At 36.1% G+C, this 24,613-nt stretch overlaps 1 protein-coding gene across 2 annotated transcripts in view; it reads left to right on the top strand.

Moving 5' to 3' along the window:
• Nucleotides 1–24,613, top strand: part of GLRA3 (glycine receptor alpha 3) — a 182,270-nt gene that overhangs the window by 25,973 nt on the left and 131,684 nt on the right. For both annotated transcript variants that reach the window (XM_054485490.1, XM_054485489.2), the window contains exon 2: nucleotides 20,501–20,628. In XM_054485490.1, the coding sequence (XP_054341465.1) occupies nucleotides 20,501–20,628 (128 nt within the window). The remainder of the gene's footprint in view (nucleotides 1–20,500; nucleotides 20,629–24,613) is intronic.

Genomic DNA, 24,613 nt, shown 5'->3' with positions numbered 1-24,613 from the left:
TGGTCTTTTAGCTCTTTCAGTTGAAATAAGCTGATGCCAAATCTATAAAGAAATAAACTATTACCCATGAGAAGAGACAGTTTTTAGGAAGTTATAACAATTACCATGAATTTCAAGTTTAGCATTTTCAAAGCTTAGTCAAAATGAATGAGTGCATGATGAAAATAAATCTTATAGATAAAACCAATAAACTGTATAAAGATTAGATTTAAGAAATCTCAAATAATTACACTAATTCTTGTCATATATTTCACTATTGAATGGAGTCCTCCTTCCCCACCCCATCCCCACCATAACCCAATATTAACTCTTCACACCCAAATATGCTATGTTCATGTACAGACGATATGTAATTTATCACTGGCAACTGGCGAGCACTGAATATAGATACCCCTAATAAGCACTAATTTATGTAAGTCCTGAATGTAACACTACTGCAATATCAAGCCTGGTTAAAAAGATACCGACAGCATTTCAATTCACAACTCTGGCTTCATCTTTAAATGACAATTTTCAGACTATGATTTTGATGACTCAAGTTTCTCTTTTAGATTTCTACATCTTGATTTTTATCTACTTCTAAATCTTTGTTCTATAATACCGTTACCAAACACCAGGGGTTCAGTTTAGGTCCCATTGCTCACCTCATAGAAAGCCAATCACTGAGACAATGAGTATTGCTAGGAAAGAAAGTCTTTATTTGGGTGATGTTAGCCAGGAGACAGGAGATTAGTTTCAACTCCTCCGCAGTTGACTAAAATTGGAGGTCTATATAATAGGGAAGGAATGTAACTATGCACAAAAAAACAAGAATTAGGGAGGGGTAAAGAAGAGGAGTTGATCAACAGAAAGCAGGTAGTCAGTTGGACAATCATGATAGATGAGGATTTTGTTGTCTCATTATCTGGATGTAGTGATCTGGTACATTTCAGTTCCTAGATACTATCTGGGAGAACTGATGGCAGGTTTTCTGAGAAAGGAACGTAGATGAGACAAATGTAAGTTTCAAGTTTTAAGACCAGGAGGAGCAATTTCTATGCTTATTCAAAAAAATGTAAACATTAGCTGTATGGGAAAATTGGGCCAATTTAAATATTTTTTTTATTATTCATCAGCATCACTCCTAACTTGGGCACAAGGATGAGAAATGAGAAAGGTTAGACCTTCTCTGGTGTCAAACATGTACACAAAGCATGACTACTGGTTGGTTTGGAGGATCAAATTCTGAGGCTTGACTTCTCCCTCATTATATTCAGTTAATTCATTCCAAAAATATTTATTGAGTTACTCTAGATACTTTGGATTACTTTTAGGGCTATTTAAACAAATGAAACAGTGACAACTTTTGCTTAAATAGTAGATCCTACAAAGGATGCAGATAGACATATATCAATCCTGTAAAAATTGACAGTTACAATTGCAACAAGTGCTACCAAGGAAAGACAGATTTGAGACACATTTTAGCAGTATTTTCTAAAGTCAGATAGAATACTTAAGGCTTCCTGGGGAAATTTATGCTTAAATCTGGATCATAATGATAAGTAAGAGTTAATGAGATGAACAGAGGACCAATGAGCACTTTAGGCAAAGGTAATCACTAGTAGTAAGTTGGAATAGACCAGTCAAAGAGAACATGGTAAGGTGGTTGAATTATGGATAAAATTAGATGGTAAGGCCAACAGGATGGATATGATATGTAAAAGTTAAAAGTGAAGTCAGTAATTAGCAAAGATTTTCATCTTGAGAATTGGAAGAATAGAGTTGCTATTAACCAAGTTTGAAAGGAATGCAGAAAGAGCAAACTTGTGTGGAAATGACAAGAGTTTGATTTGGATATAATGTCAGATATCCAAGTGGAGATGACAAGTAGGCAGTTGGACCCAATAGTTTGTAGTGCAGGGGAATTCATAGCTCGAGATATAAACTGAAATTGCTCAATGTACTCTATACTATGTCTGAAACTATTAGACTGGATAATATCACCAAGGGACGTGTCATTAGAGAAAAAAGTCTCAATACGGATTCACTGGATTTAGCTCTGTGGAGGATATTAGGACCTTGACAAGGGCATTTTATTGATGGGTGGTGAAAGAGGCTGGTGTGGATTCAAGAGTAAATACAGATGTTGCTCAACTTATGATGGGGTTACATCTTGATAAACTCATCATGAGTTGAAAATATCCTGAGTTGAAAATATATTTAGTATACCTAAGCTACTGCACATCATAGTTTAGCCAACTCTACCTTAAACATGCTCAGTACACTTACATTATTAGCCTACAGTTGGACAAAATCATCTAATACAAAGTCTATTTTATAATGAAGTGTTGAATATCTCATGTAATGTACTGAAAACTGTACTGAGAGTAAAAAACAGGTGTAATCTGTCTTATTTTAAGCCAGCCATTGTCGTCAGTTTTTTAACAACAACAACAACAACAAACAAATGGCAGCCCAAACCATCAGAAAGTCAAAAAATAGTAAGTCGAATCATCATAAGGCAGGCATAAGCATCAGATTCCACAACAGAAAGTTAAAAAATAGTAAGTCAAATCATCATAAGCCAGGCGCTGTCTATATACAGAGAGGAATTAGACATTGTGAGTATGTGTAATTAAAGTTTTGCTTTTAAGAGAAAGGGGCAGGTGGCTGAGACAAGTGATAGAGTAAAGAAAGTTTTTTTGGGGGGGTTTGGTTTTAATAATACAAATAAAAGCATGGTTTGAATGCTTATAGGAATGACCCTGTAGAGAGGGTGTTGTTTATTGGAAAATAAATGAAATCGGGAGATGCAGTGTGACTGAAAGGAAGTGTTAAAATCCATTTGAGAGTATGCTACACAAACTGAAAAGGAGACAGAATGTCTGGTGTAGAAATCAGCAAAACCTCACTTTCCTGAATTAATTAGCCAGTGCACCACATTGAGTTATGTCTATTAATTACAAAAATTAATTATCAAAAAGTAGTTAAAATTAATCTTCTTTAAGTCCATATAAAATCTGTGAAAAATTTTAAATTACTTTACTATCAACTGCACCTATAATTTTTCTTTTTGCATTTATTTTTGCATGTTTACTATGAGGTATCAAGACTATTCTCTATTTTTCATTTTATCATCTTTCCATACTGCCTTCTATACATTTTCTTCTGGTTTGCTTTCCAAATAAGTAATTCTCTTTTTAGCTATGCCTAATCTGCTGTTAAGATAATTGAGTTCTTAATTTTATTTAATTTTTAAATTATGGAATTGCCATTTAGTTATTAATTATAATAGATCTCCATGCTGAAATTCTCAGTTTTTTTATTTTTTATCTACTTAAACATATAAAGCTTAATCACTGTGACAAATTCATCATCTGAATCTTTTGTTTATCTATTTCTATTTCACATTTGTCTTGAGTTTAAGATCTTAAAGTTAATTCTCTTTTACTTTTTTTTTCCTGCTTATTTATATCACATCCCAGATGTTGTACATATGAATCAGATAAAATTTGAGGTTTAGAGCGATATATTCTTCCTCCCAAAATGAGGTATTTAATATGTTTGCATTTATTTAGAGAGGTAAGTTGCTAGCAACCTGGGGTTATTATTGCATTCCACTTTGGAAATTGAGAGGATTTCAAGTAATACTTAGCTTCCTTCTAAGGTTCTGTATTTCTGGGTCATTCTTACTAAAGTTGAATTCTTAAAAGTTGTAATTCTTTGAGATCTCTAACTCATGTGAGTTCGCCATTTTGGTGAATCCTAGAATGCAATTTTTGTCTTACTAAATCCATAAAGTTTTCAAAACTGGTGTTCAGGTTGTTAGCCTCTCAGTTATGACTTACGGAATTTATTACCACCCCAAAGGGACATGCATCTCCAAATATAGGGATTGCCTTCGAATTTCTTTTTACCTAGGTCTTAATCATGTCGTTTTTCACTGGTGTTTTTAGCACTGCCATGGCACTTTTTAAAAAACCTTTTCTAGTTGCTTTAAGCGGAAGCTTTGGTTTATTTTAAAATGTAGGCTTTTACTTTCAATATTTGAGTGGCCTAGAAAAATTACTAACTTTTCTATATACCTTTGTTTCTTCATCTGTAATCCATAGGTAATTATGACTAATAACATTATTATGATAATTAAATGATATGCATATTAATCCTGTGCCTAAGATATCAGGAAGCAGCTATCATTTATCTTCGAAAAATTAAAATTCCTAAGTCCTTATTCAACTGCAGGTAGAAATGAGATCACTTCAAAATAATAATCATATTTCACTGGCACTTTGCTGACAGTGACAAGAATCAAGATCCTAGTGGCCCATCAAGTTTTAGCTATTTCTCTGTCTCCAGAGGTGTTTTAAAAGTCTTTTTTTTTTTTTTTTTCCTTTTTTCAGACAGAGTCTTGCTCTGTCGCCCAGGCTGGAGTGCAGTGGTGCTATCTCGGCTCACCGCAAGCTCCGCCTCCCGGGTTCACGCCATTCTGCCTCAGCCTCCTGAGTAGCTGGGATTACAGGCGCCCGCCACCACACTCGGCTAATTTTTTGTATTTTTAGTGGAGACGGGGTTTCACCATGTTAGCCAGGAGGGTCTCCATCTACTGACCTTGTGATCCGCCCGCCTTGGCCTCCCAAAGTGCTGGGATTACAGGCATGAGCCACCGTGCCCAGCCTTTAAAGTCTTTTAAATATTCTTCCATATTGGCCTTCTTTTTTTAATTATTAATGTCCAAAAATTAACTTAAGGCCTACTTCACTGGTAGTGTCTTCACTGCAATGATTCTTTTTCTTAGCCACTATGATTTAGTTTGAAATACTAGAAACATCACATATTCCCAGATGACCAAGTTTCTCTTCAGTTCTCCCTATACTGAAGCATAGGGAGATGGGTAAAACGCTCATATCTTTCATTCTGTATCTTATTTTTCAAACTGTGGCTAGGAATATCAATTGCTTATGTTACTTACAAATTAGAAAAGCCTAAATTTGTTTTCGCAAGGGCCCATAACTCTACAGGACTGGCTCATGGAGGTAGTGAATACATAGTAAACTCTCTTTCTCCATCATACCCCAAACCTTCCCTGCTTCAGGAGCCTAGGCACTGATTTGTTCCCCGAGAGTCATTCTTCTCTCTGTGCAAATAACTTTTGAAAATAGATCATGGAACATTGTGGCCCCATGTCTCAAGGTCTGTCTCAAACCCACGTTATGTTTCTCACCTTCAACTTTTGTATTTTCTCTCAAAATTTTAAGGTGTATTTACCAGAGATACTTATTGGCAATTATATTAAAAGTCATCATAAAAGCATCTGTATTTATTGGCTATTTTCATCCTCCAAAAGTGAGTGAATATATTTTACTCCCCTATCTTTTTTTTTTTTTTTTTTTGAGATAGAGTCTGACTCTGTTGCCTAAGATGGAGCACAGTGACACAGTCATGGCTCACTGCAGCTTTGACCACCAGGGATCAGGCGATTCTCCTGTCTCAGAGTAGCTGGGACTAGAGGTGTTTGCTATCTCTTCAGCTAATTTTTGATTTTTTTGTAGAGACGAGGTCTCGCTATGTTGCTTAGGCTGGTCTCAAACTCCTGGACTCAGGTCATCTTCCCACCTCAGCCTCCTGGTGCTGGGATTACAGGTGTCAGCCAATGCGCCCAGCTAGTACTCTCTTATCTTATTGGATATTATTGTTAAATTTTGATGTTCTGTTTCAATACTTGAATGAATTGGTTTCTGCCAGCATTTATGAAATTAAAGTTTCTGAACTTTCAAGTAGCACATCTTTATATAAATAAGAATATATAAAATACCTAAGTTAAAAAAATTCATTGATGGAAATGTGTATGAGCCCACACAGAGGTTCCAAGAAAAGTTAATAGTAAATGAAATACTTGGTGCAGCACAGAAAAGAAGAGTGAAGTGTGGGAGGCAAGCTAATTACCACAGATTTTGAGGAGATTCATAAATAAAAGACTATTCGAAAAAGTCAAAGCTGCTTCCTTCCAAAGTACTGATCATAGCTAATTTGCTAACAATCTTAGTAACTTGCTATAAATACATCAGCTCTGTTGAAACTAGGAGGTTTAGACAAAATAGAAATGGCTTTGATGGTAAAGTTTCTTATCCAAAATTCATTCTAAATTAATATTACTGCAGTATTTATTACTGTGAGTTCCCTTAAATGACTAGTTTTCTAAAGGCTGTCTGCTAATGTTCACATGGTACAAGGCTCAGATATTACTGTAATAAGAAGAAAGTTTTAGGAGAAATACATTAGAGTAAGAGTTTAGCTGATAGGAAGTCTTTCTGTAAGCAAAGCCTCCTCCCCTTTCAGAAAAGGAAGGGGCTGGGCACGGTGGCTTATGCTTGTAATCCCAGCAATTTGGGAGGCTGAGAAGGGTGGATCACGAAATCAAGAGATCAAGACCATCCTGGCCAACATGGAGAAACTCCGTCACTACTGAAAGTACAAAAATTAGCTGGGCGTGGTGGCATTTGCCTGTAGTCCCAGCTACTCAGGGGGCTGAGGCAAGAGAATCGCTTGAACCCAGGAGGCGGAGGTTGCAGTCAGCCAAGATCGTGCCTCTGCACTCCAGCCCGGTGACAGAGCAAGACTCAGTCTAAGGAAAAAAAAAAAAAGAAAAGAAAGGGATAGACTATGTAAAAATGCTTTTTAGCCAATAACTCAATGTAAATTTGCCAACAATAAATTCTTTTGTGTAAAAAATGTGAATCTTTAAAAGTAAAATCAATTGCCCATAAGCAATTGAATGAGTCTGTATCATTGAAGGAAACATCAGTAGTACTTGAGTCCTTTCAGGCTGCAGAAACAAAATACTATAAACTGGATGGCTTATACACAACACAATTTATTTCTCCTGGTTCTTGAGGCTGGGAAGTCTAAGATCAGAGCACCAGCAAATTGTCTGGTTTTGGGCCTGCTTCCTGGTACATTGACCACTCTCTTTTCACTGTAACCTCACATGGTGGAAGGGGCAAGGAAAATCTCTGGGGCCTCTTTCATAAAAGCACTAATCTCATTTGGAGCCCTTATGACCTAATCTCCTCCCAAAGGTCCCCACTCCTATTACCAACTTAGGGTTTAGAATTTTAACATATGACTTTTGAGGAGTCCAAAATTCATGGCGTTGAGACCATATGGCATTGAAACCATAGCAACTCATAAAGAAAATTTAAATATTAATCTTTTCAGAATTTTCTCATTTTATAGGCATGAATCTGTAGAGTTTGGTTTTGATTCCTGTTACAAAACATAAGGATTTTGCTCACACCGTATTAACAAGGGAACCAACGGATCATTCACTTCATTATCTTCTCATTTTTCAGCTCCTGCTCACTTCATAAGGAGACCACACAGAGTAATCGACTGAACTGTGAACACTTTAAAGATTCAGATTTGTGTTTTATATACTTTACTGTTTGTAGCACAGTGCTTTGCATCTAACAAATTACATAAGAACTCAAAAATCATTTTTGCAATATATACCATATATTTGATTACATTATGGTATAAGAAAGGATACTTTTACATAATAAATAAATGCACTATAATTTTATTAGTAGTAAGCTTTTCTCCATTTATAAAAGGCTTATAAAAGTTTGTGTATTGTACTTTAAAAACAGTTTATCATCTCTTACATATTCCTCCTCCATCCCAGCCCAATGTATATTTCATGTATAGTTCTCAATACATTTATCAAATTATATTTGTGCTTTTATTAATTTTAAGTGCCATGTCAAAAGAACCATAATTTCATGTTTAATTCACATTTATGGTAAAATATATTTTTAATTTCTAGTATTAAAGAACAGAAAAAAATAATGGGACATTTGACTATAAAATATATAACTGTTTTTAGAGAAAGCAGATAATTTTAGTAGATTTTCTGCGACCAGATGAAATACTTCACATCCTTCTAAAGGTATTTACCAAAGATATATCTTCCATCTTGGTCTATGTTATTGATAAAAGGTAGTATGTTTTGCTTCCTCCAGCTTAATTTAATTATTAATTGCATAAACAAGGAAAATTTATATATTAGCAGAAACTATTTAACAACATGTTGATCTTTAAAAAGGTTAAACACTGAGGTTATATATATATACAATATAAATATATATAATTATTTATTTATTTATAATTTTTTTCTCTTTGAGACTATTCTAGGCATGATGCCAGGCTCTTTGGAACATGTCAGTAATGGCTGTTAAATAAATAAATGAATGAGCTACTACTCATAAAACTCTTGTCCTCTATTAAATGGATTTTTATATATTCCCACCCCTGGTGAATTAGTCATGATTTTTACATAATATATTTGGAAGCAAATACTTTTGGCAATGAAAGTATATTTCAAATAGAATTTTTACAGAACCAATATCAGATCAAATTTCAGGAAAGCAGTTATTGCAGTAGCTCAATTATTGTTTTTTGAATACATCAAAAGAAATGAGATAAGATTTAAAATATTAATAACAATTTTTAACCTTCAAATAGATTAAGAATGAGTTTGTCATATTTAAACAATAACTATCTTGCTTTTTAAATTTAGTTATTCGAAAGGGATAATTGGGTGCTGAGAGTGCTTGTTAATAGGGTTTGAAATATTCAACCAGGAATTTGGGACAATACAATTATAGTGAGCATAGTGTGTGGTGTGTATGTGTGTGTGTGCGTGTGTGCATAAAATTGTGTTGTATTTTGATTGCTTAACGCTGTTGCCTTCCTATAAATGTCCATAATTCTAGGAGTTCTTAAGCAAATGCAAGCATCACATGGCACTTAACATGCCAGTCCCTACCACTACTTGTATTTGGAGTAATATTTTTTTAAAAAGTATACAGAGATGACATCTCTACATCCATTACTGGAGAATTTTTAATACCTTATTTCTCATATTGGTTCAAATAACAAACTATTATAATAGGTGGTTTCAATGGATAAGTGATTGCTTAGTATGAGATGAGAAAAATGTGATTTTTTGATTTTCTTATTCTATTTTAAGATTAATGTTCAATTGTAACATTTGGAAAAATATTTTAGAAATGAGTTAATGAAAACTAGAAAAAAACAGACTTTTGCAAGATATGATTTGCATGAATGAAAGAGATTATTATCATTAAAATTTAGCATTGGTCTGCCTAGATAAATAAAATTATTTTTTTGTCAAAGTTGTTGGTAGATAGTGAAAATCTTAAATCTAAAATTAGTTAAGATTTAATCTTAATTAAATCTTAGTCTTTCATTTTTTTCTTTATTGTGCTGACTAATACTTGCTATATCTGAAAATATATATGAAAAGATAGTTGATAGCTAGATAGATGATAGATAGCTAGAATTATTTCTTTATTACTGCCACAAGAATAACCGTCACTTAGAATATTTACTCTACAGTTTTTGGACATATATCATAGGAAAATCCTAAAGACAGACTTTGCATCCTTTCTTTTAAAAGCAAATCTTGGCCAGGTGCAGTGGCTTATGCCTGTAATTCCAGTGCTTTGGCAGGCCAAGGTAAGAGGATTGTTTGAGTCCAGGAGCTGGAGACCAGCCTGGACAACGTAGTGAGACCCCATTAGGAGGCTGACACAGGAGGATCGCTTAAGCCCAGAAGTTCAACTTTGCAGGGAGCTATGATCGTGCTGCTGCACCCCAGCCTAGGCAACAGAGCAAGACCTTGTCTCTAAATATAAATAAATAAATAAATAAATAAATAAATAAATGTAAATTTTGACATTACTTATGAAAAAAGATATTTTTTTGAAAGACCTACAAAATAGTATCACAGTGTACAGTTGATACCATGGGAGTAAATAAAATTATTCACAAGGAGATCAATGGAAGAGCTCCAGAATGGAGCTATGAGGGACATGGCTATTTAAAGCAAAGATATAGTAAAACAAATATAAAAAGAAGTCTAGGAAGGCATTATTAGAGAATGACATCAGCAAAAATAGTAGAGTAAGAAACACATAGTAGAGTAAGGACCTCCATAAATTATCTTCTTTATGACAGCAACAAGAAAACTGGCAAAAAAATTGTGAGAATCAACTTTTTCAAAAGTCTGACAATCAGAGGCTTGTAGTGATTCCTGAAGTTGTATATTGAAGAAAAACATTTTTCTCTTAGTAAAAACAGTGGGATTTGTGGCATTATAATTTGCTCAATTTCACACCCCCACTCTTCAGTTCCGTGGTGACAATGTAAAATAATAGCCCCAAATTACAGGAAAAGTCCACAACCTGGCAGCCACCAGAGGGGACAACATGGAGTCTGAACTCCTTTAAGGCCTTATTCTTTAAGAATGATCATTATTTAACTTGTCTGCAGGTTTTCTGGAAGACCCCATTTGCAAATCTGTTTTTCTGTGACCTAACTTGGAGTTCACCCACCACCAGAAGTCTTTTTCCTGGAGAAGTTTGTTTAAAACATTTAGAGTCATTTTTTAAACTTCACAGGTGCCTAAGGCAATCAGTAACAGTGTGGGCACACAACATACTTAACAAGAATGTTAAATGGAAAAGCACTGGAATGATATGTCCATATATAGGTTTGGAAAAACTGCATATATTCCTGGTTATCTGGAAGGCCACACATATGGGCTGAAGTTTTTTCTCCCAACACTCCTATGTTGAAGTCCTACCTGCCAGTACCTCCAGACATGACTTTATTTGGAGGTAAGGTTTGTTACCTTACCAAGAGGTAATTAAGGTAAAACAATATGCCCTAATCCAATATGCCTCGTGTGCTTATAAGAAGTTAGAACGGACACACATAAAGAAAAGATCACATAAAAAAACAGAAAATGGACATCTACAAGCCGACAAGGGAGGGCCTCAGAGGAAACCAACCCTGCTGACAACTTGGTCTTGGACTTTCAGAATTGTGGGAAAGTTAATTTCTGTTGCATTAGCCACCTGTTCATGATACTATGTCATGGCAGCCTTAGCAAAGTAATACACCCAGGGTTGTGTGCATGCTCAGGAAAGACCTGAAGAGACCCTTAGCGCTCAACTTTGGCTGACTTTTAGGACTCACACAAGTGAAAGTAAAGTCTAGAGTAATCAACTGCCTGACATGGTGTTGAAGGTATGACCCCATGACACAGAACCCCAGCAAATACTGAGTGACTTATTGGTTCTAGAAATTAATAAAATCCATGTTCAATTAGTAGCTGATCTCTAAGCTAACCAAGTAGATATTCTAATGGTCACATATTATAAAGAAAGTAGACTTTACAGAATTAGTTCAGAAAAGTCCATTTAAAAAAGAACAACAACACCAAACTGGGGAGAAAAGACAATATGACTTCCATAGTTGCCACAGTATATTACTTAAAATGTCCAGTTTTCAATAAAGTTATAAGTTTCTCAAAGAAACAAAAATATATGGACCAAACACAGGAAAAATGCAATCAATAGAAGCATGCTTAGGGAAGCAAAGACATTGCAATTACTAGACAAAGACTTCAAATCAACTATTTTAAGCACATTTAAAGAATTAAAGGAAACCACGTACAAAGAGCTAAAAAGAAAGTATGACAGTGTCCCACCAAAAAGGAAATAATAAGGAGATAGAGATTATAAAAAAAAGAAGCAAAGAGTAATTTTGGGGTTGAAAAGCGGCATGACAGAAATGAAAAATTCAATAGAAGGTTGGTATTAGTTTCCTATGGGAACTGTAGCAAATTACCACAAAGAACAGAAATCTATTCTCTAACAGTTCTGCAGGCCAGAAGTCTGGAATCAGTTCACTGGGTCAAAATCAGGATGTGAGTAGGTCCGTGCTACCTCCAGAAACTCTGGGGAAGAATCCGTTCCTTTTCTCTTCCAGCTTCTGGTGGCTGCCAGCATTCCTTTGCTGTGGCCGCGTCACCCCGCTTCCTGTCTCCATGGTCACATTGCCTTCCCTCTTCTGGGTCTCATCAAATATAATTCTGCCTCCTTTTTATAAGGATACATATCCTTATAAGGATGCTGTTGCATGTGTCTTTATACATACATATATCCTTATATGTTGTTGCGTATAGAACTGCCCTTGATAATCTAGGATAATTTTCCCACATTCAGTGCACGATGTGAAGGATTGTGGTTCAGTATACATAGTCATCTAGTATTTTTTTTTTTTTTTTTTTTTTTTTTTGAGACGGAGTCTCGCTCTGTCGCCCAGGCTGGAGTGCAGTGGCATGATCTCGGCTCACTGCAAGCCCCGCCTCCCAGGTTCACGCCATCCTCCTGCCTCAGCCTGCCCAGTAGCTGGGACTACAGGAGCCCGCCACCACGCCCGGCTAATTTTTTTTTTTTTTTGTATTTTTTAGTAGAGACCGGGTTTCACCGTGTTAGCCAGAATGGTCTCGATCTCCTTACCTCGTGATCCACCTGCCTCGGCCTCCGAAAGTGCTGGGATTACAGGCGTGAGCCACCGCACCCGGGCGTCATATAGTATTTTTAAGAGAAGGAGGCAGAGTATTATTGGTTCAGATCAAGATACATTGGTATCTTTGTTGGTAGGAGGAGGTAGAAGTTTATTTTCTGATAATTGAAAGGAGAGATTTTGCAAGGGAAATAAAGAGAATGGTTTAGAAGCAGCAGCACGTAGCTACAAAAGCTCCAACGATGCTTTTCCACACTATTCTTGAACCATGGAATATAAACAAATGCTTCTTGATAGGACAGGAAAAAGTTACTTAAAACCAGATGGTAGAAGAAAGCGAAAGCTCTAGAGTCATTGAGAAGATAGGTTTTTAAAAAAAAAAAAAAAAATCTTTATTATTATAATTATTTTTGTATTAGAATAAACTTCCCAGTGATCACAATGACAGTTTGGTTGAGCAATAATAATCAGAGATAAAGGATCACTAAGTCATATGGAGCCAACAGAATAGGCAGAAAAAACGCTTCCATTCTGGAAGAAAGCAAGAATGACAGAATGAGAGTCACTGGGGAAACAAGTGACTCAGAGTGCCCAGAACCAGACAGAACCTCTAGAACAGGGCAACAGCTAATAGATACTGTTATTTGTGATTCTGTGCTTATAGAAATCTCATTCTCATATTATCACCAAGATTGATGAGATTTTAAAACTATGCCCATGAATCACTGCATATATCCCTGTGGTAAACAACTTAATGATGATGGCTCTAAGCCCCAATTTTACTTCTCACTAAAATTCTGGCAGGAGAAATCTAAGGAATTTAATAATTGATCTTGTTATGATCATATGGTGACCCAAATGGTTTGATTTGGCAATGTCCTGAGTTGAATGACAGAGCTGGGAGTATGTGATGATTGATGATCTTCAGGAAGTGACATCAGCTTGAACACATCAGTTCCAGAAAGTCAGTTTCACTTTCCTGAGAAAAACTCTGTGGATAAAAAGAATCATTTGATCTTAACAAGCAGGCCCCAGCTTCTGTTGGAGAAGGCTCTGTAATTGAAGAGCTGGACAGGAGAAGCAGCCTACACTATGGGTTTCTAGGATAAGTGGCTGGACACAAAGGAAAAAAATTGGATGAAAAGAATATAGGAGCACACTACCTTTCCTGGACACAGGTTCTACTAATATAATATCCAGGTGCACATGGTACATTTATGGCAATTTCTCAATCTTGACACATAAATTTTAGATCTGAGCAAAAGGTATTGTAGACTAATGACATGTAGGTAAAAGCAGAATGAATTTGACTTTGTGTGTTCCTAATTCATAAGCACTCTAATTGAAGAAAAAAATATTGTTTAACTTATTAGACAGAAGTTTTTTACTGCTAAGAAAAATTCACAAAACCTGAAAAGTGATGTTTTCCCTCAATAAAAGCAAGAAGATTGCAGTTCACAGTTGAATGTTAATGTTTTCTTTTTTTTATAGAATTGTGAATGTTTATTATTATACTTGTAGATTATTTGATCATATATATTTGCATACATATATGCAAATTATGGTTTGAAAGGTATATTTAAAGAAATTGTATACCTAATTATTTAACTATATTTTTAACTTTTATATTGACTTATCACCAGACCTCAGCATAGAAACAATCAATATTCTTTTTTTTTTTTTCTGTTGGTAATATTTTCTTTTTTTTTTTTCCTTTTATTATTATTATTATTATTATTATTATTATTATTATTATACTTTAGGTTTTATGGTACATGTGCGCAATGTGCAGGTAAGTTACATATGTATACATGTGCCATGCTGGTGCGCTGCACCCACCAACTCGTCATCTAGCATTGGGTATATCTCCCAATGCTATCCCTCCCCCCTCCCCCCACCCCACAACAGTCCCCGAAGTGTGATGTTCCCCTTCCTGTGTCCATGTGTTCTCATTGTTCAATTCCCACCTATGAGTGAGAATATGCGGTGTTTGGTTTTTTGTTCTTGCGATAGTTTACTGAGAATGATGATTTCCAATTTCATCCATGTCCCTACAAAGGACATGAACTCATCATTTTTTATGGCTGCATAGTATTCCATGGTGTATATGTGCCACATTTTCTTAATCCAATCTATCATTGTTGGACATTTGGGTTGGTTCCAAGTCTTTGCTATTGTGAATAATGCTGCAATAAACATACGTGTGCATGTGTCTTTATAGCAGCATGATTTATGGTCCTTTGGGTATATACCCAGTAATGGGATGGCTGGGTCGAATGGAATTTCTAGTTCTAGATCCCTGAGGAATCGCCACACTGACTTCCACAAGGGTTGAACTAGTTTACAGTCCCACCAACAGTGTAAAAGTGTTCCTATTTCTCCACATCCTCTCCAGCACCTGTTGTTTCCTGACTTTTTAATGACTGCCATTCTAACTGGTGTGAGATGGTATCTCATTGTGGTTTTGATTTGCATTTCTCTGATGGCCAGTGATGGTGAGCATTTTTTCATGCGTTTTTTGGCTGCATAAATGTCTTCTTTTGAGAAGTGTCTGTTCATGTCCTTCACCCACTTTTTGATGGGGTTGTTTGTTTTTTTCTTGTAAATTTGTTGGAGTTCATTGTAGATTCTGGATATTAGCCCTTTGTCAGATGAGTAGGTTGCGAAAATTTTCTCCCATTTTGTAGGTTGCCTGTTCACTCTGATGGTAGTTTCCTTTGCTGTGCAGAAGCTCTTGAGTTTAATTAGATCCCATTTGTCAATTTTGGCTTTTGTTGCCATTGCTTTTGGTGTTTTAGACATGAAGTCCTTGCCCATGCCTATGTCCTGAATGGTAATGCCTAGGTTTTCTTCTAGGGTTTTTATGGTTTTAGGTCTAACATTTAAGTCTTTAATCCATCTTGAATTAATTTTTGTATAAGGTGTAAGGAAGGGATCCAGTTTCAGCTTTCTACATATGGCTAGCCAGTTTTCCCAGCACCATTTATTAAATAGGGAATCCTTTCCCCATTTCTTGTTTTTGTCAGGTTTGTCAAAGATCAGATACTTGTAGATATGTGGCATTATTTCTGACGGCTCTGTTCTGTTCCATTGATCTATATCTCTGTTTTGGTACCAGTACCATGCTGTTTTGGTTACTGTAGCCTTGTAGTATAGTTTGAAGTCACGTAGTGTGATGCCTCCAGCTTTGTTCTTTTGGCTTAGGATTGACTTGGCGATGCGGGCTCTTTTTTCGTTCCATATGAACTTTAAAGTAGTTTTTTCCAATTCTGTGAAGAAAGTCATTGGTAGCTTGATGGGGATGGCATTGAATCTGTAAATTACCTTGGGAAGGATGGCCATTTTCATGATATTGATTCTTCCTACCCATGAGCATGGAATGTTCTTCCCTTTGTTTGTATCCTCTTTTATTTCCTTGAGCAGTGGTTTGTAGTTCTCCTTGAAGAGGTCTTTCACATCCCTTGTAAGTTGGATTCCTAGGTATTTTATTCTCTTTGAAGCAATTGTGAATGGGAGTTCACTCATGATTTGGCTCTCTGTTTGTCTTTTATTGATGTATAAGAATGCTTGTGATTTTTGCACATTGATTTTGTATCCTGAGACTTTGCTGAAGTTGCTTATCAGCTTAAGGAGATTTTGGGCTGAGACAATGGGGTTTTCTAGATATACTATCATGTCATCTGCAAACAGGGACAATTTGACTTCCTCTTTTCCTAATTGAATACCCTTTATTTCCTTCTCCTGCCTAATTGCCCTGGCCAGAACTTCCAACACTATGTTGAATAGAAGTGGTGAGAGAGGGCATCCCTATCTTGTGCCAGTTTTCAAAGGGAATGCTTCCAGTTTTTGCCCATTCAGTATGATATTGGCTGTGGGTTTGTCATAAATAGCTCTTATTATTTTGAGATACGTCCCATCAATTCCTAATTTATTGAGAGTTTTTAGCATGAAGGGTTGTTGAATTTTGTCAAAGGCCTTTTCTGCATCTATTGAGATAATCATGTGGTTTTTGTCTTTGGTTCTGTTTATATGCTGGATTACATTTATTGATTTGCGTATATTGAACCAGCCTTGCATCCCAGGGATGAAGCCCACTTGATCATGGTGGATAAGCTTTTTGATGTGCTGCTGGATTCTGTTTGCCAGTATTTTATTGAGGATTTTTGCATCAATATTCATCAAGGATATTGGTCTAAAATTCTCTTTTTTTGTTGTGTCTCTGCCAGGCTTTGGTATCAGGATGATGCTGGCCTCATAAAATGAGTTAGGGAGGATTCCCTCTTTTTCTATTGATTGGAATAGTTTCAGAAGGAATGGTACCAGCTCCTCCTTGTACCTCTGGTAGAATTCGGCTGTGAACCCATCTGGTCCTGGACTTTTTTTGGTTGGTAAGCTATTGATTATTGCCACAATTTCAGCTCCTGTTATTGGTCTATTCAGAGATTCAACTTCTTCCTGGTTTAGTCTTGGGAGGGTGTATGTGTTGAGGAATTTATCCATTTCTTCTAGATTTTCTAGTTTATTTGCATAGAGGTGTTTGTAATATTCTCTGATGGTAGTTTGTATTTCTGTGGGATCGGTGGTGGTATCCCCTTTATCATTTTTTATTGCATCTATTTGATTCTTCTCTCTTTTTTTCTTTATTAATCTTGCTAGCGGTCTATCAATTTTGTTGATCCTTTCAAAAAACCAGCTCCTGGATTCATTTATTTTTTGAAGGGTTTTTTGTGTCTCTGTTTCCTTCAGTTCTGCTCTGATTTTAGTTATTTCTTGCCTTCTGCTAGCTTTTGAATGTGTTTGCTCTTGCTTTTCCAGTTCTTTTAATTGTGATGTTAGGGTGTCAATTTTGGATCTTTCCTGCTTTCTCTTGTGGGCATTTAGTGCTATAAATTTCCCTCTACACACTGCTTTGAATGCATCCCAGAGATTCTGGTATGTTGTGTCTTGGTTCTCGTTGGTTTCAAAGAACATCTTTATTTCTGCCTTCATTTCATTATGTACCCAGTAGTCATTCAGGAGCAGGTTGTTCAGTTTCCACGTAGTTGAGCGGTTTTGAGTGAGATTCTTAATCCTGAGTTCTAGCTTGATTGCACTGTGATCTGAGAGACAGTTTGTTACAATTTCTGTTCTTTTACATTTATTGAGGAGAGCTTTACTTCCAAGTATATGGTCAATTTTGGAATAGGTGTGGTGTGGTGCTGAAAAAAATGTATATTCTGTTGATTTGGGGTGGAGAGTTCTGTAGATGTCTATTAGGTCCGCTTGGTGCAGAGCTGAGTTCAATTCCTGAGTATCCTTGTTGACTTTCTATCTCATTGATCTGTCTAATGTTGACAGTGGGGTGTTAAAGTCTCCCATTATTAATGTGTGGGAGTCTAAGTCTCTTTGTAGGTCACTCAGGACTTGCTTTATGAATCTGGGTGCTCCTGTATTGGGTGCATATATATTTAGGATAGTTAGCTCTTTTTGTTGAATTAATCCTTTTACCATTATGTAATGGCCTTCTTTGTCTCTTTTGATCTTTGTTGGTTTAAAGTCTGTTTTATCAGAGACTAGGATTGCAACCCCTGCCTTTTTTTGTTTTCCATTTGCTTGGTAGATCTTCCTCCATCCTTTTATTTTAAGCCTATGTGTGTCTCTGCACGTGAGATGGGTTTCCTGAATACAGCACACTGATGGGTCTTGAGTCTTTATCCAATTTGCCAGTCTGTGTCTTTTAATTGGAGCATTTAGTCCATTTACATTTAAAGTTAATATTGTTATGTGTGAATTTGATCCTGTCATTATGATGTTAGCTGGATATTTTGCTCGTTAGTTGATGCAGTCTCTTCCTAGTCTCGATGGTCTTTACATTTCGGTATGATTTTGCAGTGGCTGGTACCGGTTGTGCCTTTCCATGTTTAGCGCTTCCTGCAGGAGCTCTTTTAGGGCAGGCCTGGTGGTGACAAAATCTCTCAGCATTTGCTTGTCTGTAAAGTATTTTATTTCTCCTTCACTTATGAAGCTTAGTTTGGCAGGATATGAAATTCTGGGTTGAAAATTCTTTTCTTTAAGAATGTTGAATATTGGCCCCCACTCTCTTCTGGCTTGTAGGGTTTCTGCCGAGAGATCCGCTGTTAGTCTGATGGGCTTCCCTTTGATGGTAACCCGACCTTTCTCTCTGGCTGCCCTTAACATTTTTTCCTTCATTTCAACTTTGGTGAATCTGACAATTATGTGTCTTGGAGTTGCTCTTCTCGAGGAGTATCTTTGTGGCATTCTCTGTATTTCCTGAATCTGAATGTTGGCCTGCCTTGCTAGATTGGGGAAGTTCTCCTGGATAATATCCTGCAGAGTGTTTTCCAACTTGTTTCCATTCTCCCCGTCACTTTCAGGTACACCAATCAGACGTAGATTTGGTCTTTTCACATAGTCCCACATTTCTTGGAGGCTTTGCTCGTTTCTTTTTATTCTTTTTTCTCTAAACTTCCCTTCTCGCTTCATTTCATTCATTTCATCTTCCAGGGCTGATACCCTTTCTTCCATTTGATCGCATCGGCTCCTGAGGCTTCTGCATTCTTCACGTAGTTCTCGAGCCTTGGTTTTCAGCTCCATCAGCTCCTTTAAGGACTTCTCTGTATTGGTTATTCTAGTTATACATTCTTCTAAATTTTTTTCAAAGTTTTCAACTTCTTTGCCTTTGGTTTGAATATCCTCCCGTAGCTCGGAGTAATTTGATCGTCTGAAGCCTTCTTCTCTCAGCTCGTCAAAGTCATTCTCCGTCCAGCTTTGTTCCGTTGCTGGTGAGGAACTGCGTTCCCTTGGAGGAGGAGAGGTACTCTGGTTTTTAGAGTTTCCAGTTTTTCTGCTCTGTTTTTTCCCCATCTTTGTGGTTTTATCTACTTTTGGTCTTTGATGATGGTGATGTACAGATGGGTTTTTGGTGTGGATGTCCTTTCTGTTAGTTTTCCTTCTAACAGACAGAACCCTCAGCTGCAGGTCTGTTGGAGTACCTGGCCGGCCGTGTGAGGTGTCAGTCTGCCCCTGCTGTGGGGTGCCTCCCAGTTAGGCTGCTCGGGGGTCAGGGGTCAGGGACCCACTTGAGGAGGCAGTCTGCCCGTTCTCAGATCTCCAGCTGCGTGCTGGGAGAACCACTGCTCTCCTCACAGCTGTCAGACAGGGACATTTAAGTCTGCAGAGGTTACTGCTGTCTTTTTGTTTGTCTGTGTCCTGCCCCCAGAGGTGGAGCCTACAGAGGCAGGCAGGCCTCCTTGAGCTGTGGTGGGCTCCACCCAGTTCAAGCTTCCAGGCTGCTTTGTTTACCTAAGCGAGCCTGGGCAATGGCGGGCGCCCCTCCCCCAGCCTCGCTGCCCACTTGCTGTTTGATCTCAGACTGCTGTGCTAGCAATCAGCGAGACTCCGTGGGCGTAGGACCCTCTGAGCCAGGTGCGGGCTATACTCTCCTGGGGCACCGTTTCCTAAGCCCGTCGGAAAAGCACAGTATTCGGGTGGGAGTGGCCCGATTTTCCAGGTGCCGTCTGTCACCCCTGGAAAGGGAACTCACTGACCCCTTGCGCTTCCCGAGTGAGGCAATGCCTCGCCCCTGCTTCGGCTGGCGCACGGTGCGCTCACCCACTGACCTGAGCCCACTGTCTGGCACTCCCTAGTGAGATGAACACGGTACCTCAGATGGAAATGCAGAAATCACCCGTCTTCTGCATCGCTCGCGCTGGGAGCTGTAGACCGGAGCTGTTCCTATTCGGCCATCTTGGCTCCTCCCCCGAATGTTAATGTTTTCTTACACCTAAAGCAATAAGGATACATTTGGTTAAAAATTGCTATCAGAAATAAGGCTTTTGTAAACACAGATTTGAAAGCTTAATATTTTGGAAGTGGCCTTTGTTTTCAGGTTTAATACAAAAGAATGCCATCTCTGACAATTGGACTGAATAGATATGAAACCTTACAAGTATTGACTATAAATCTATAAATGTCTATCTTATTATAATCTTCACTGTATGATATCTAAAGGTTTTTGTTTTGTTGCCAAAGATATTTAGCTCAGCATTTCTATTTTATATTTGTAGGTAACAATTATTAGAAATACTTCTTTTTGTAAAGTCTATATTTTTGTTCTTATTTGTAGTTTGGTTGCCACAAAGGAAACAGATAGTGCAAGATCTCGAAGTGCTCCAATGTCACCTTCTGATTTTCTGGATAAATTAATGGGCAGGACATCAGGATATGATGCAAGAATCAGACCCAATTTTAAAGGTAATTGTTCTGTTTGCTACTTTATATGTGTGTTTTAAATATACTTCAACTAGGTACAATTTTAAATTAATTCCGCCAGAAATTCTAATGCTTATTTTCAACAATCTTCCAAATATTGCCTTAGTCACCGAGATGTCTTAAAAAAGAAATCCATTCCCATGTTCTCAATTATCATAATTTGCTTTCTTTGGCCCAGCTATGTCTTTTTTTTTTCACTTCTCTGTTATAATACGACTTGTCTTGACCATTGATTTTAGGAATATACATATATGTACGTATCTTTTATTTAATTATTCTATCAGTTATCTAACTGGAATGGAAGCTTCTTTAATTGCTAGTGATAAACTTTCCCATCTTTTTAATCAGCCACTTTACTACTCTCTATATTGTGGGGAATCTAACCGTTGTTGAATTTACCTATTGGGAAATAGGCTGGATTGCTAACTGACAGCCTTTGAAATGTATAAGACATTATTCCACCTACCAAATGTTTTACCCAAATTTCTAGGAAAGAATGTAATTGTCAATTATTTAAGGTACCACTTTTTATTCTTCTGTTTAATAGAGTTGTAAGTAACATGTTTATATAAGGATATGTAACTTATCCAGAACCACAATATATCCTATAATTTCACTTTAATCGTAAAATATTAGAAAGCTGCTTCCAGATCTCAACTTATTTAACATGTTCTTGAATATTACTTTACCCAATAAAGAAAATAAACAAAGTTAAAGAACATACACTTTTTTCATGGGATTCAGTTAAGCTGTTTCATTGCTAAAGTTTAAAAAAGTGTTGTCTATAATTACCATTTTTCCTTGAATTTGTCCTTATGGAAGAAAAAAAGAAATCCTTAGCAGTGGTGAAATAGTTAACTAGAATGGAGTAAAAAATATCAAGATTGGATAGCAGGAACAAAAGAAGTAAAACTCACTGATAATGTCTGAGTAGAAAATTATGAATGGCTTCAATTTTAAAATGAGTTCAATATTTAAATTGTGGATCACACTTCTTGATTGGTTTTTAAGCTTTCAACCATAAATATTTTTAACTTCAGGAGGAAAACACTGAGTACAAGCTGTGCAAAAATAGTACAGCTTATGGGGTACAATATATAAATGAAAATCAGAAACAAAAATAGTACAGCTTACGGGGTACAATATACAAATGAAAATGAGAAATTTCAGTATTGTGATGATCTTTTCCAAATTGAAGGAAAGCAGTATTCCTGTGAATCCACTGAGAACTAATTAGTAATTGATCTTGAAAAATATGCAGTTGTCATTTAACTAAACCACAAGAAACATAATTGGGAATTAGCAGATTCATTATGGTAAGTCCATATTCAGTGATTCAGAAGTATTGCTTTCTTTTCACTGAAAATTAAAGAAGAAAATGCATTCTATTTTTAAAAGTCTGTGAATATTTAAAAAGCATATAAACAGTCTCAGCAGATATTTTAATAAAACTGCAGATAAGTTACCAACCACAGAAGAGTGGCCTCAGTGCTTTTGCCATTCTCTTGGAAAGTTTAGTGATAGTTCACTATTTTAATAGTTTAAAAGACAACAGAAACATTAAACTATTTAAAAATGTGATTATTACTATTTACATGTAAGACAGGAAAGGAACCCAAGGATTTGGTGTTACTTAAAACAAATACTGATTCTTTTCTAAGTCAAAATGTATTCCTAAAAACAAGCTGATCACCAAGCCAGTTCAGAGGTGATTAGATTTTGTGGGAGACTAAAATTCGTTCTTACACCCCAGTGTCACTAAAGGAAGAAAAAGAAAAAGGGAGATTTTCTCTCATTGTTTTTCAAAATATCTTGTGCTCTGAACACTAGAAAAAAAATGCAGGCTGCATTTGATAGCCAAAAATAATATCAATTATAAAAAATAATAATTTGATGGATTAGTTTTTAGCTAACACTTTTGCTTTGTCATCTTTTGCAAGGGTCAAACATTATTGACTTCAGCAAACATACTTATAACTCTACTCCCTAATTAAGCATATTCAACACTGTGTCATTTCATTGGATAAAATAACATCATAATCTTTTGACCATCATTTCATTGCCCAATATTGAAATATAAATAAAATAGTCTTTACATGCTATTTCTTCCTTACGGCTATCAGGAGGATATTTAGGTGCTAACAAACTGAATCCAATACCTAACAGAAGATATTTACACAAAAGCAGGTGAGAATGATCAGCCCTTGTGTTGTCAGGTACCTAGGGGTCCACCTCACCTCAGGCAAAAATAAGCTCATCAAACATAGAAGTAGAAAATGAAGAACCTGTTTTCCTGATAATATTTCACTCATTTTTTCTCTGTGGTAGTTCACATGACTAAAAATACAATCCCTTGCCTTGTTGATTTTGTGCCTTTCCCCACATCAATGTTTTTGGAAGGAATCTAGTTAGCTCATCAAATGAACTAATTTAAAATTGGTGTTATGTATGCTTTCCCATCCAATTGTCAAAGACAACGAATTAATAGTAAGTGAGTTTAGAGACATGAATATTAATAATTAGCTAAAATAATTTTAAAAGAAGAATGGGTCTCATGCCTCTAATCCCAGCAATTTAGGAGGCTGAGGCAGGAGGACTGATTGAGGCTAGGAGTTTGAGACCAGCTCTGAGACACCCATCTATCCGAAAAAAAAAAAAAAAAACTAGCCAGGCATGGTGGCACACACCTTTAGTCCTGGCTTCTTGGGAGGCTGAGGCAGGAGGATTACTTGAGCCCAGTTGTTTGAGGTTACAGTGAGCTATGGTTGTGCCACTGCACTTCAGCCTGGGCTACAGAGCAAGACTCTATCTCTTAAAAAAGAAGAAGAATGGGAATTGTGATATATGTAAAAATATATTATAATAACCTAAATTATTTGATCCTCACTTCTTCCTAAACACACAGAAACATAAGTTACCTAGATAAGTAATCAGTCGATAGAAAGGTGCCTATAAAATATGAAAGCATTGGAAAATACCTATATGTTTGCCCTCTCTGGAATTCATAAGTTTTGTAAGAGGCAAACATAAAATTTCACTATGGACATTATCAGACTATTAACAGAAAAGAAATGGAAATGTTTAATCTCATTAGCCAAAAGCAAAGTGTATAACAATAATATAAAATTTTTACCTTTCAAATATTTAAAAATAAGAAATGTTTCAGCATTATATACATTATTATGAATTTATTTCTAGAGTAATAGTATCAAATTTGTGATTTTTTCACAAGTATCTTTATATCGAAAGAAAATTTATTTTGAAAGCCATAGTGGGAAAACAACTATTGAAAAATACAAATGATTTTGTAAAAATGCAACTTTGATTTTGCTCCTTTCTACTTCTAACATTTACAAAAATCTAGAAGTAGATATTTTTTATTTAACCAAAATTATGGTGTTTGTTTTTATTGTTTTGTCATTTCTCTTTAAAAAGTACACTTTAAAAAAATCTCACCTCTGGAAGACTAAGTAGTTTAATGTTATTAAAATGTACCACAGAAAAGTATAAATAAATAATTCTCTTAAAGCACTTTAAATTGGTATTGAACATGGATAAGACAGCCTCTTCCACTGAACATTATTTAAATCAATACTGAAATAAGTTAAAATAATTAGGTGCTTAACTCATTAACATTATCTTTCCTTTTCACTGATTAATCTATTCTCTTCCCCTCCAGAATAGTATTAATTTATCTGAAACATTTTTGAGAATCAGATTTCTCCAATAATGATCCTGTGCCTTTAGGATAATTTGACATAAGTATAAAAACTACTTCAAATTTCTATTATATCTTAGTCCTATTAAATATAATGATTTTAAAAACTATTATTTAAAAGGCATTTAATAATGATATATGGGTTTAGAAATGTTCTGAGAGCTGCTAAAAGGAATTAGAAAATAAAGATGCAAATATCACTCAACCTGTTGATCATGCAATAGAAATTAGAATTTTGTCCAAGTCATT

The sequence above is a fragment of the Pongo pygmaeus genome, chromosome 3 (assembly GCF_028885625.2).
Source record: "Pongo pygmaeus isolate AG05252 chromosome 3, NHGRI_mPonPyg2-v2.0_pri, whole genome shotgun sequence".
NCBI lineage: Eukaryota > Metazoa > Chordata > Mammalia > Primates > Hominidae > Pongo > Pongo pygmaeus.
This window is presented reverse-complemented; position numbering and strand designations above follow the sequence as displayed.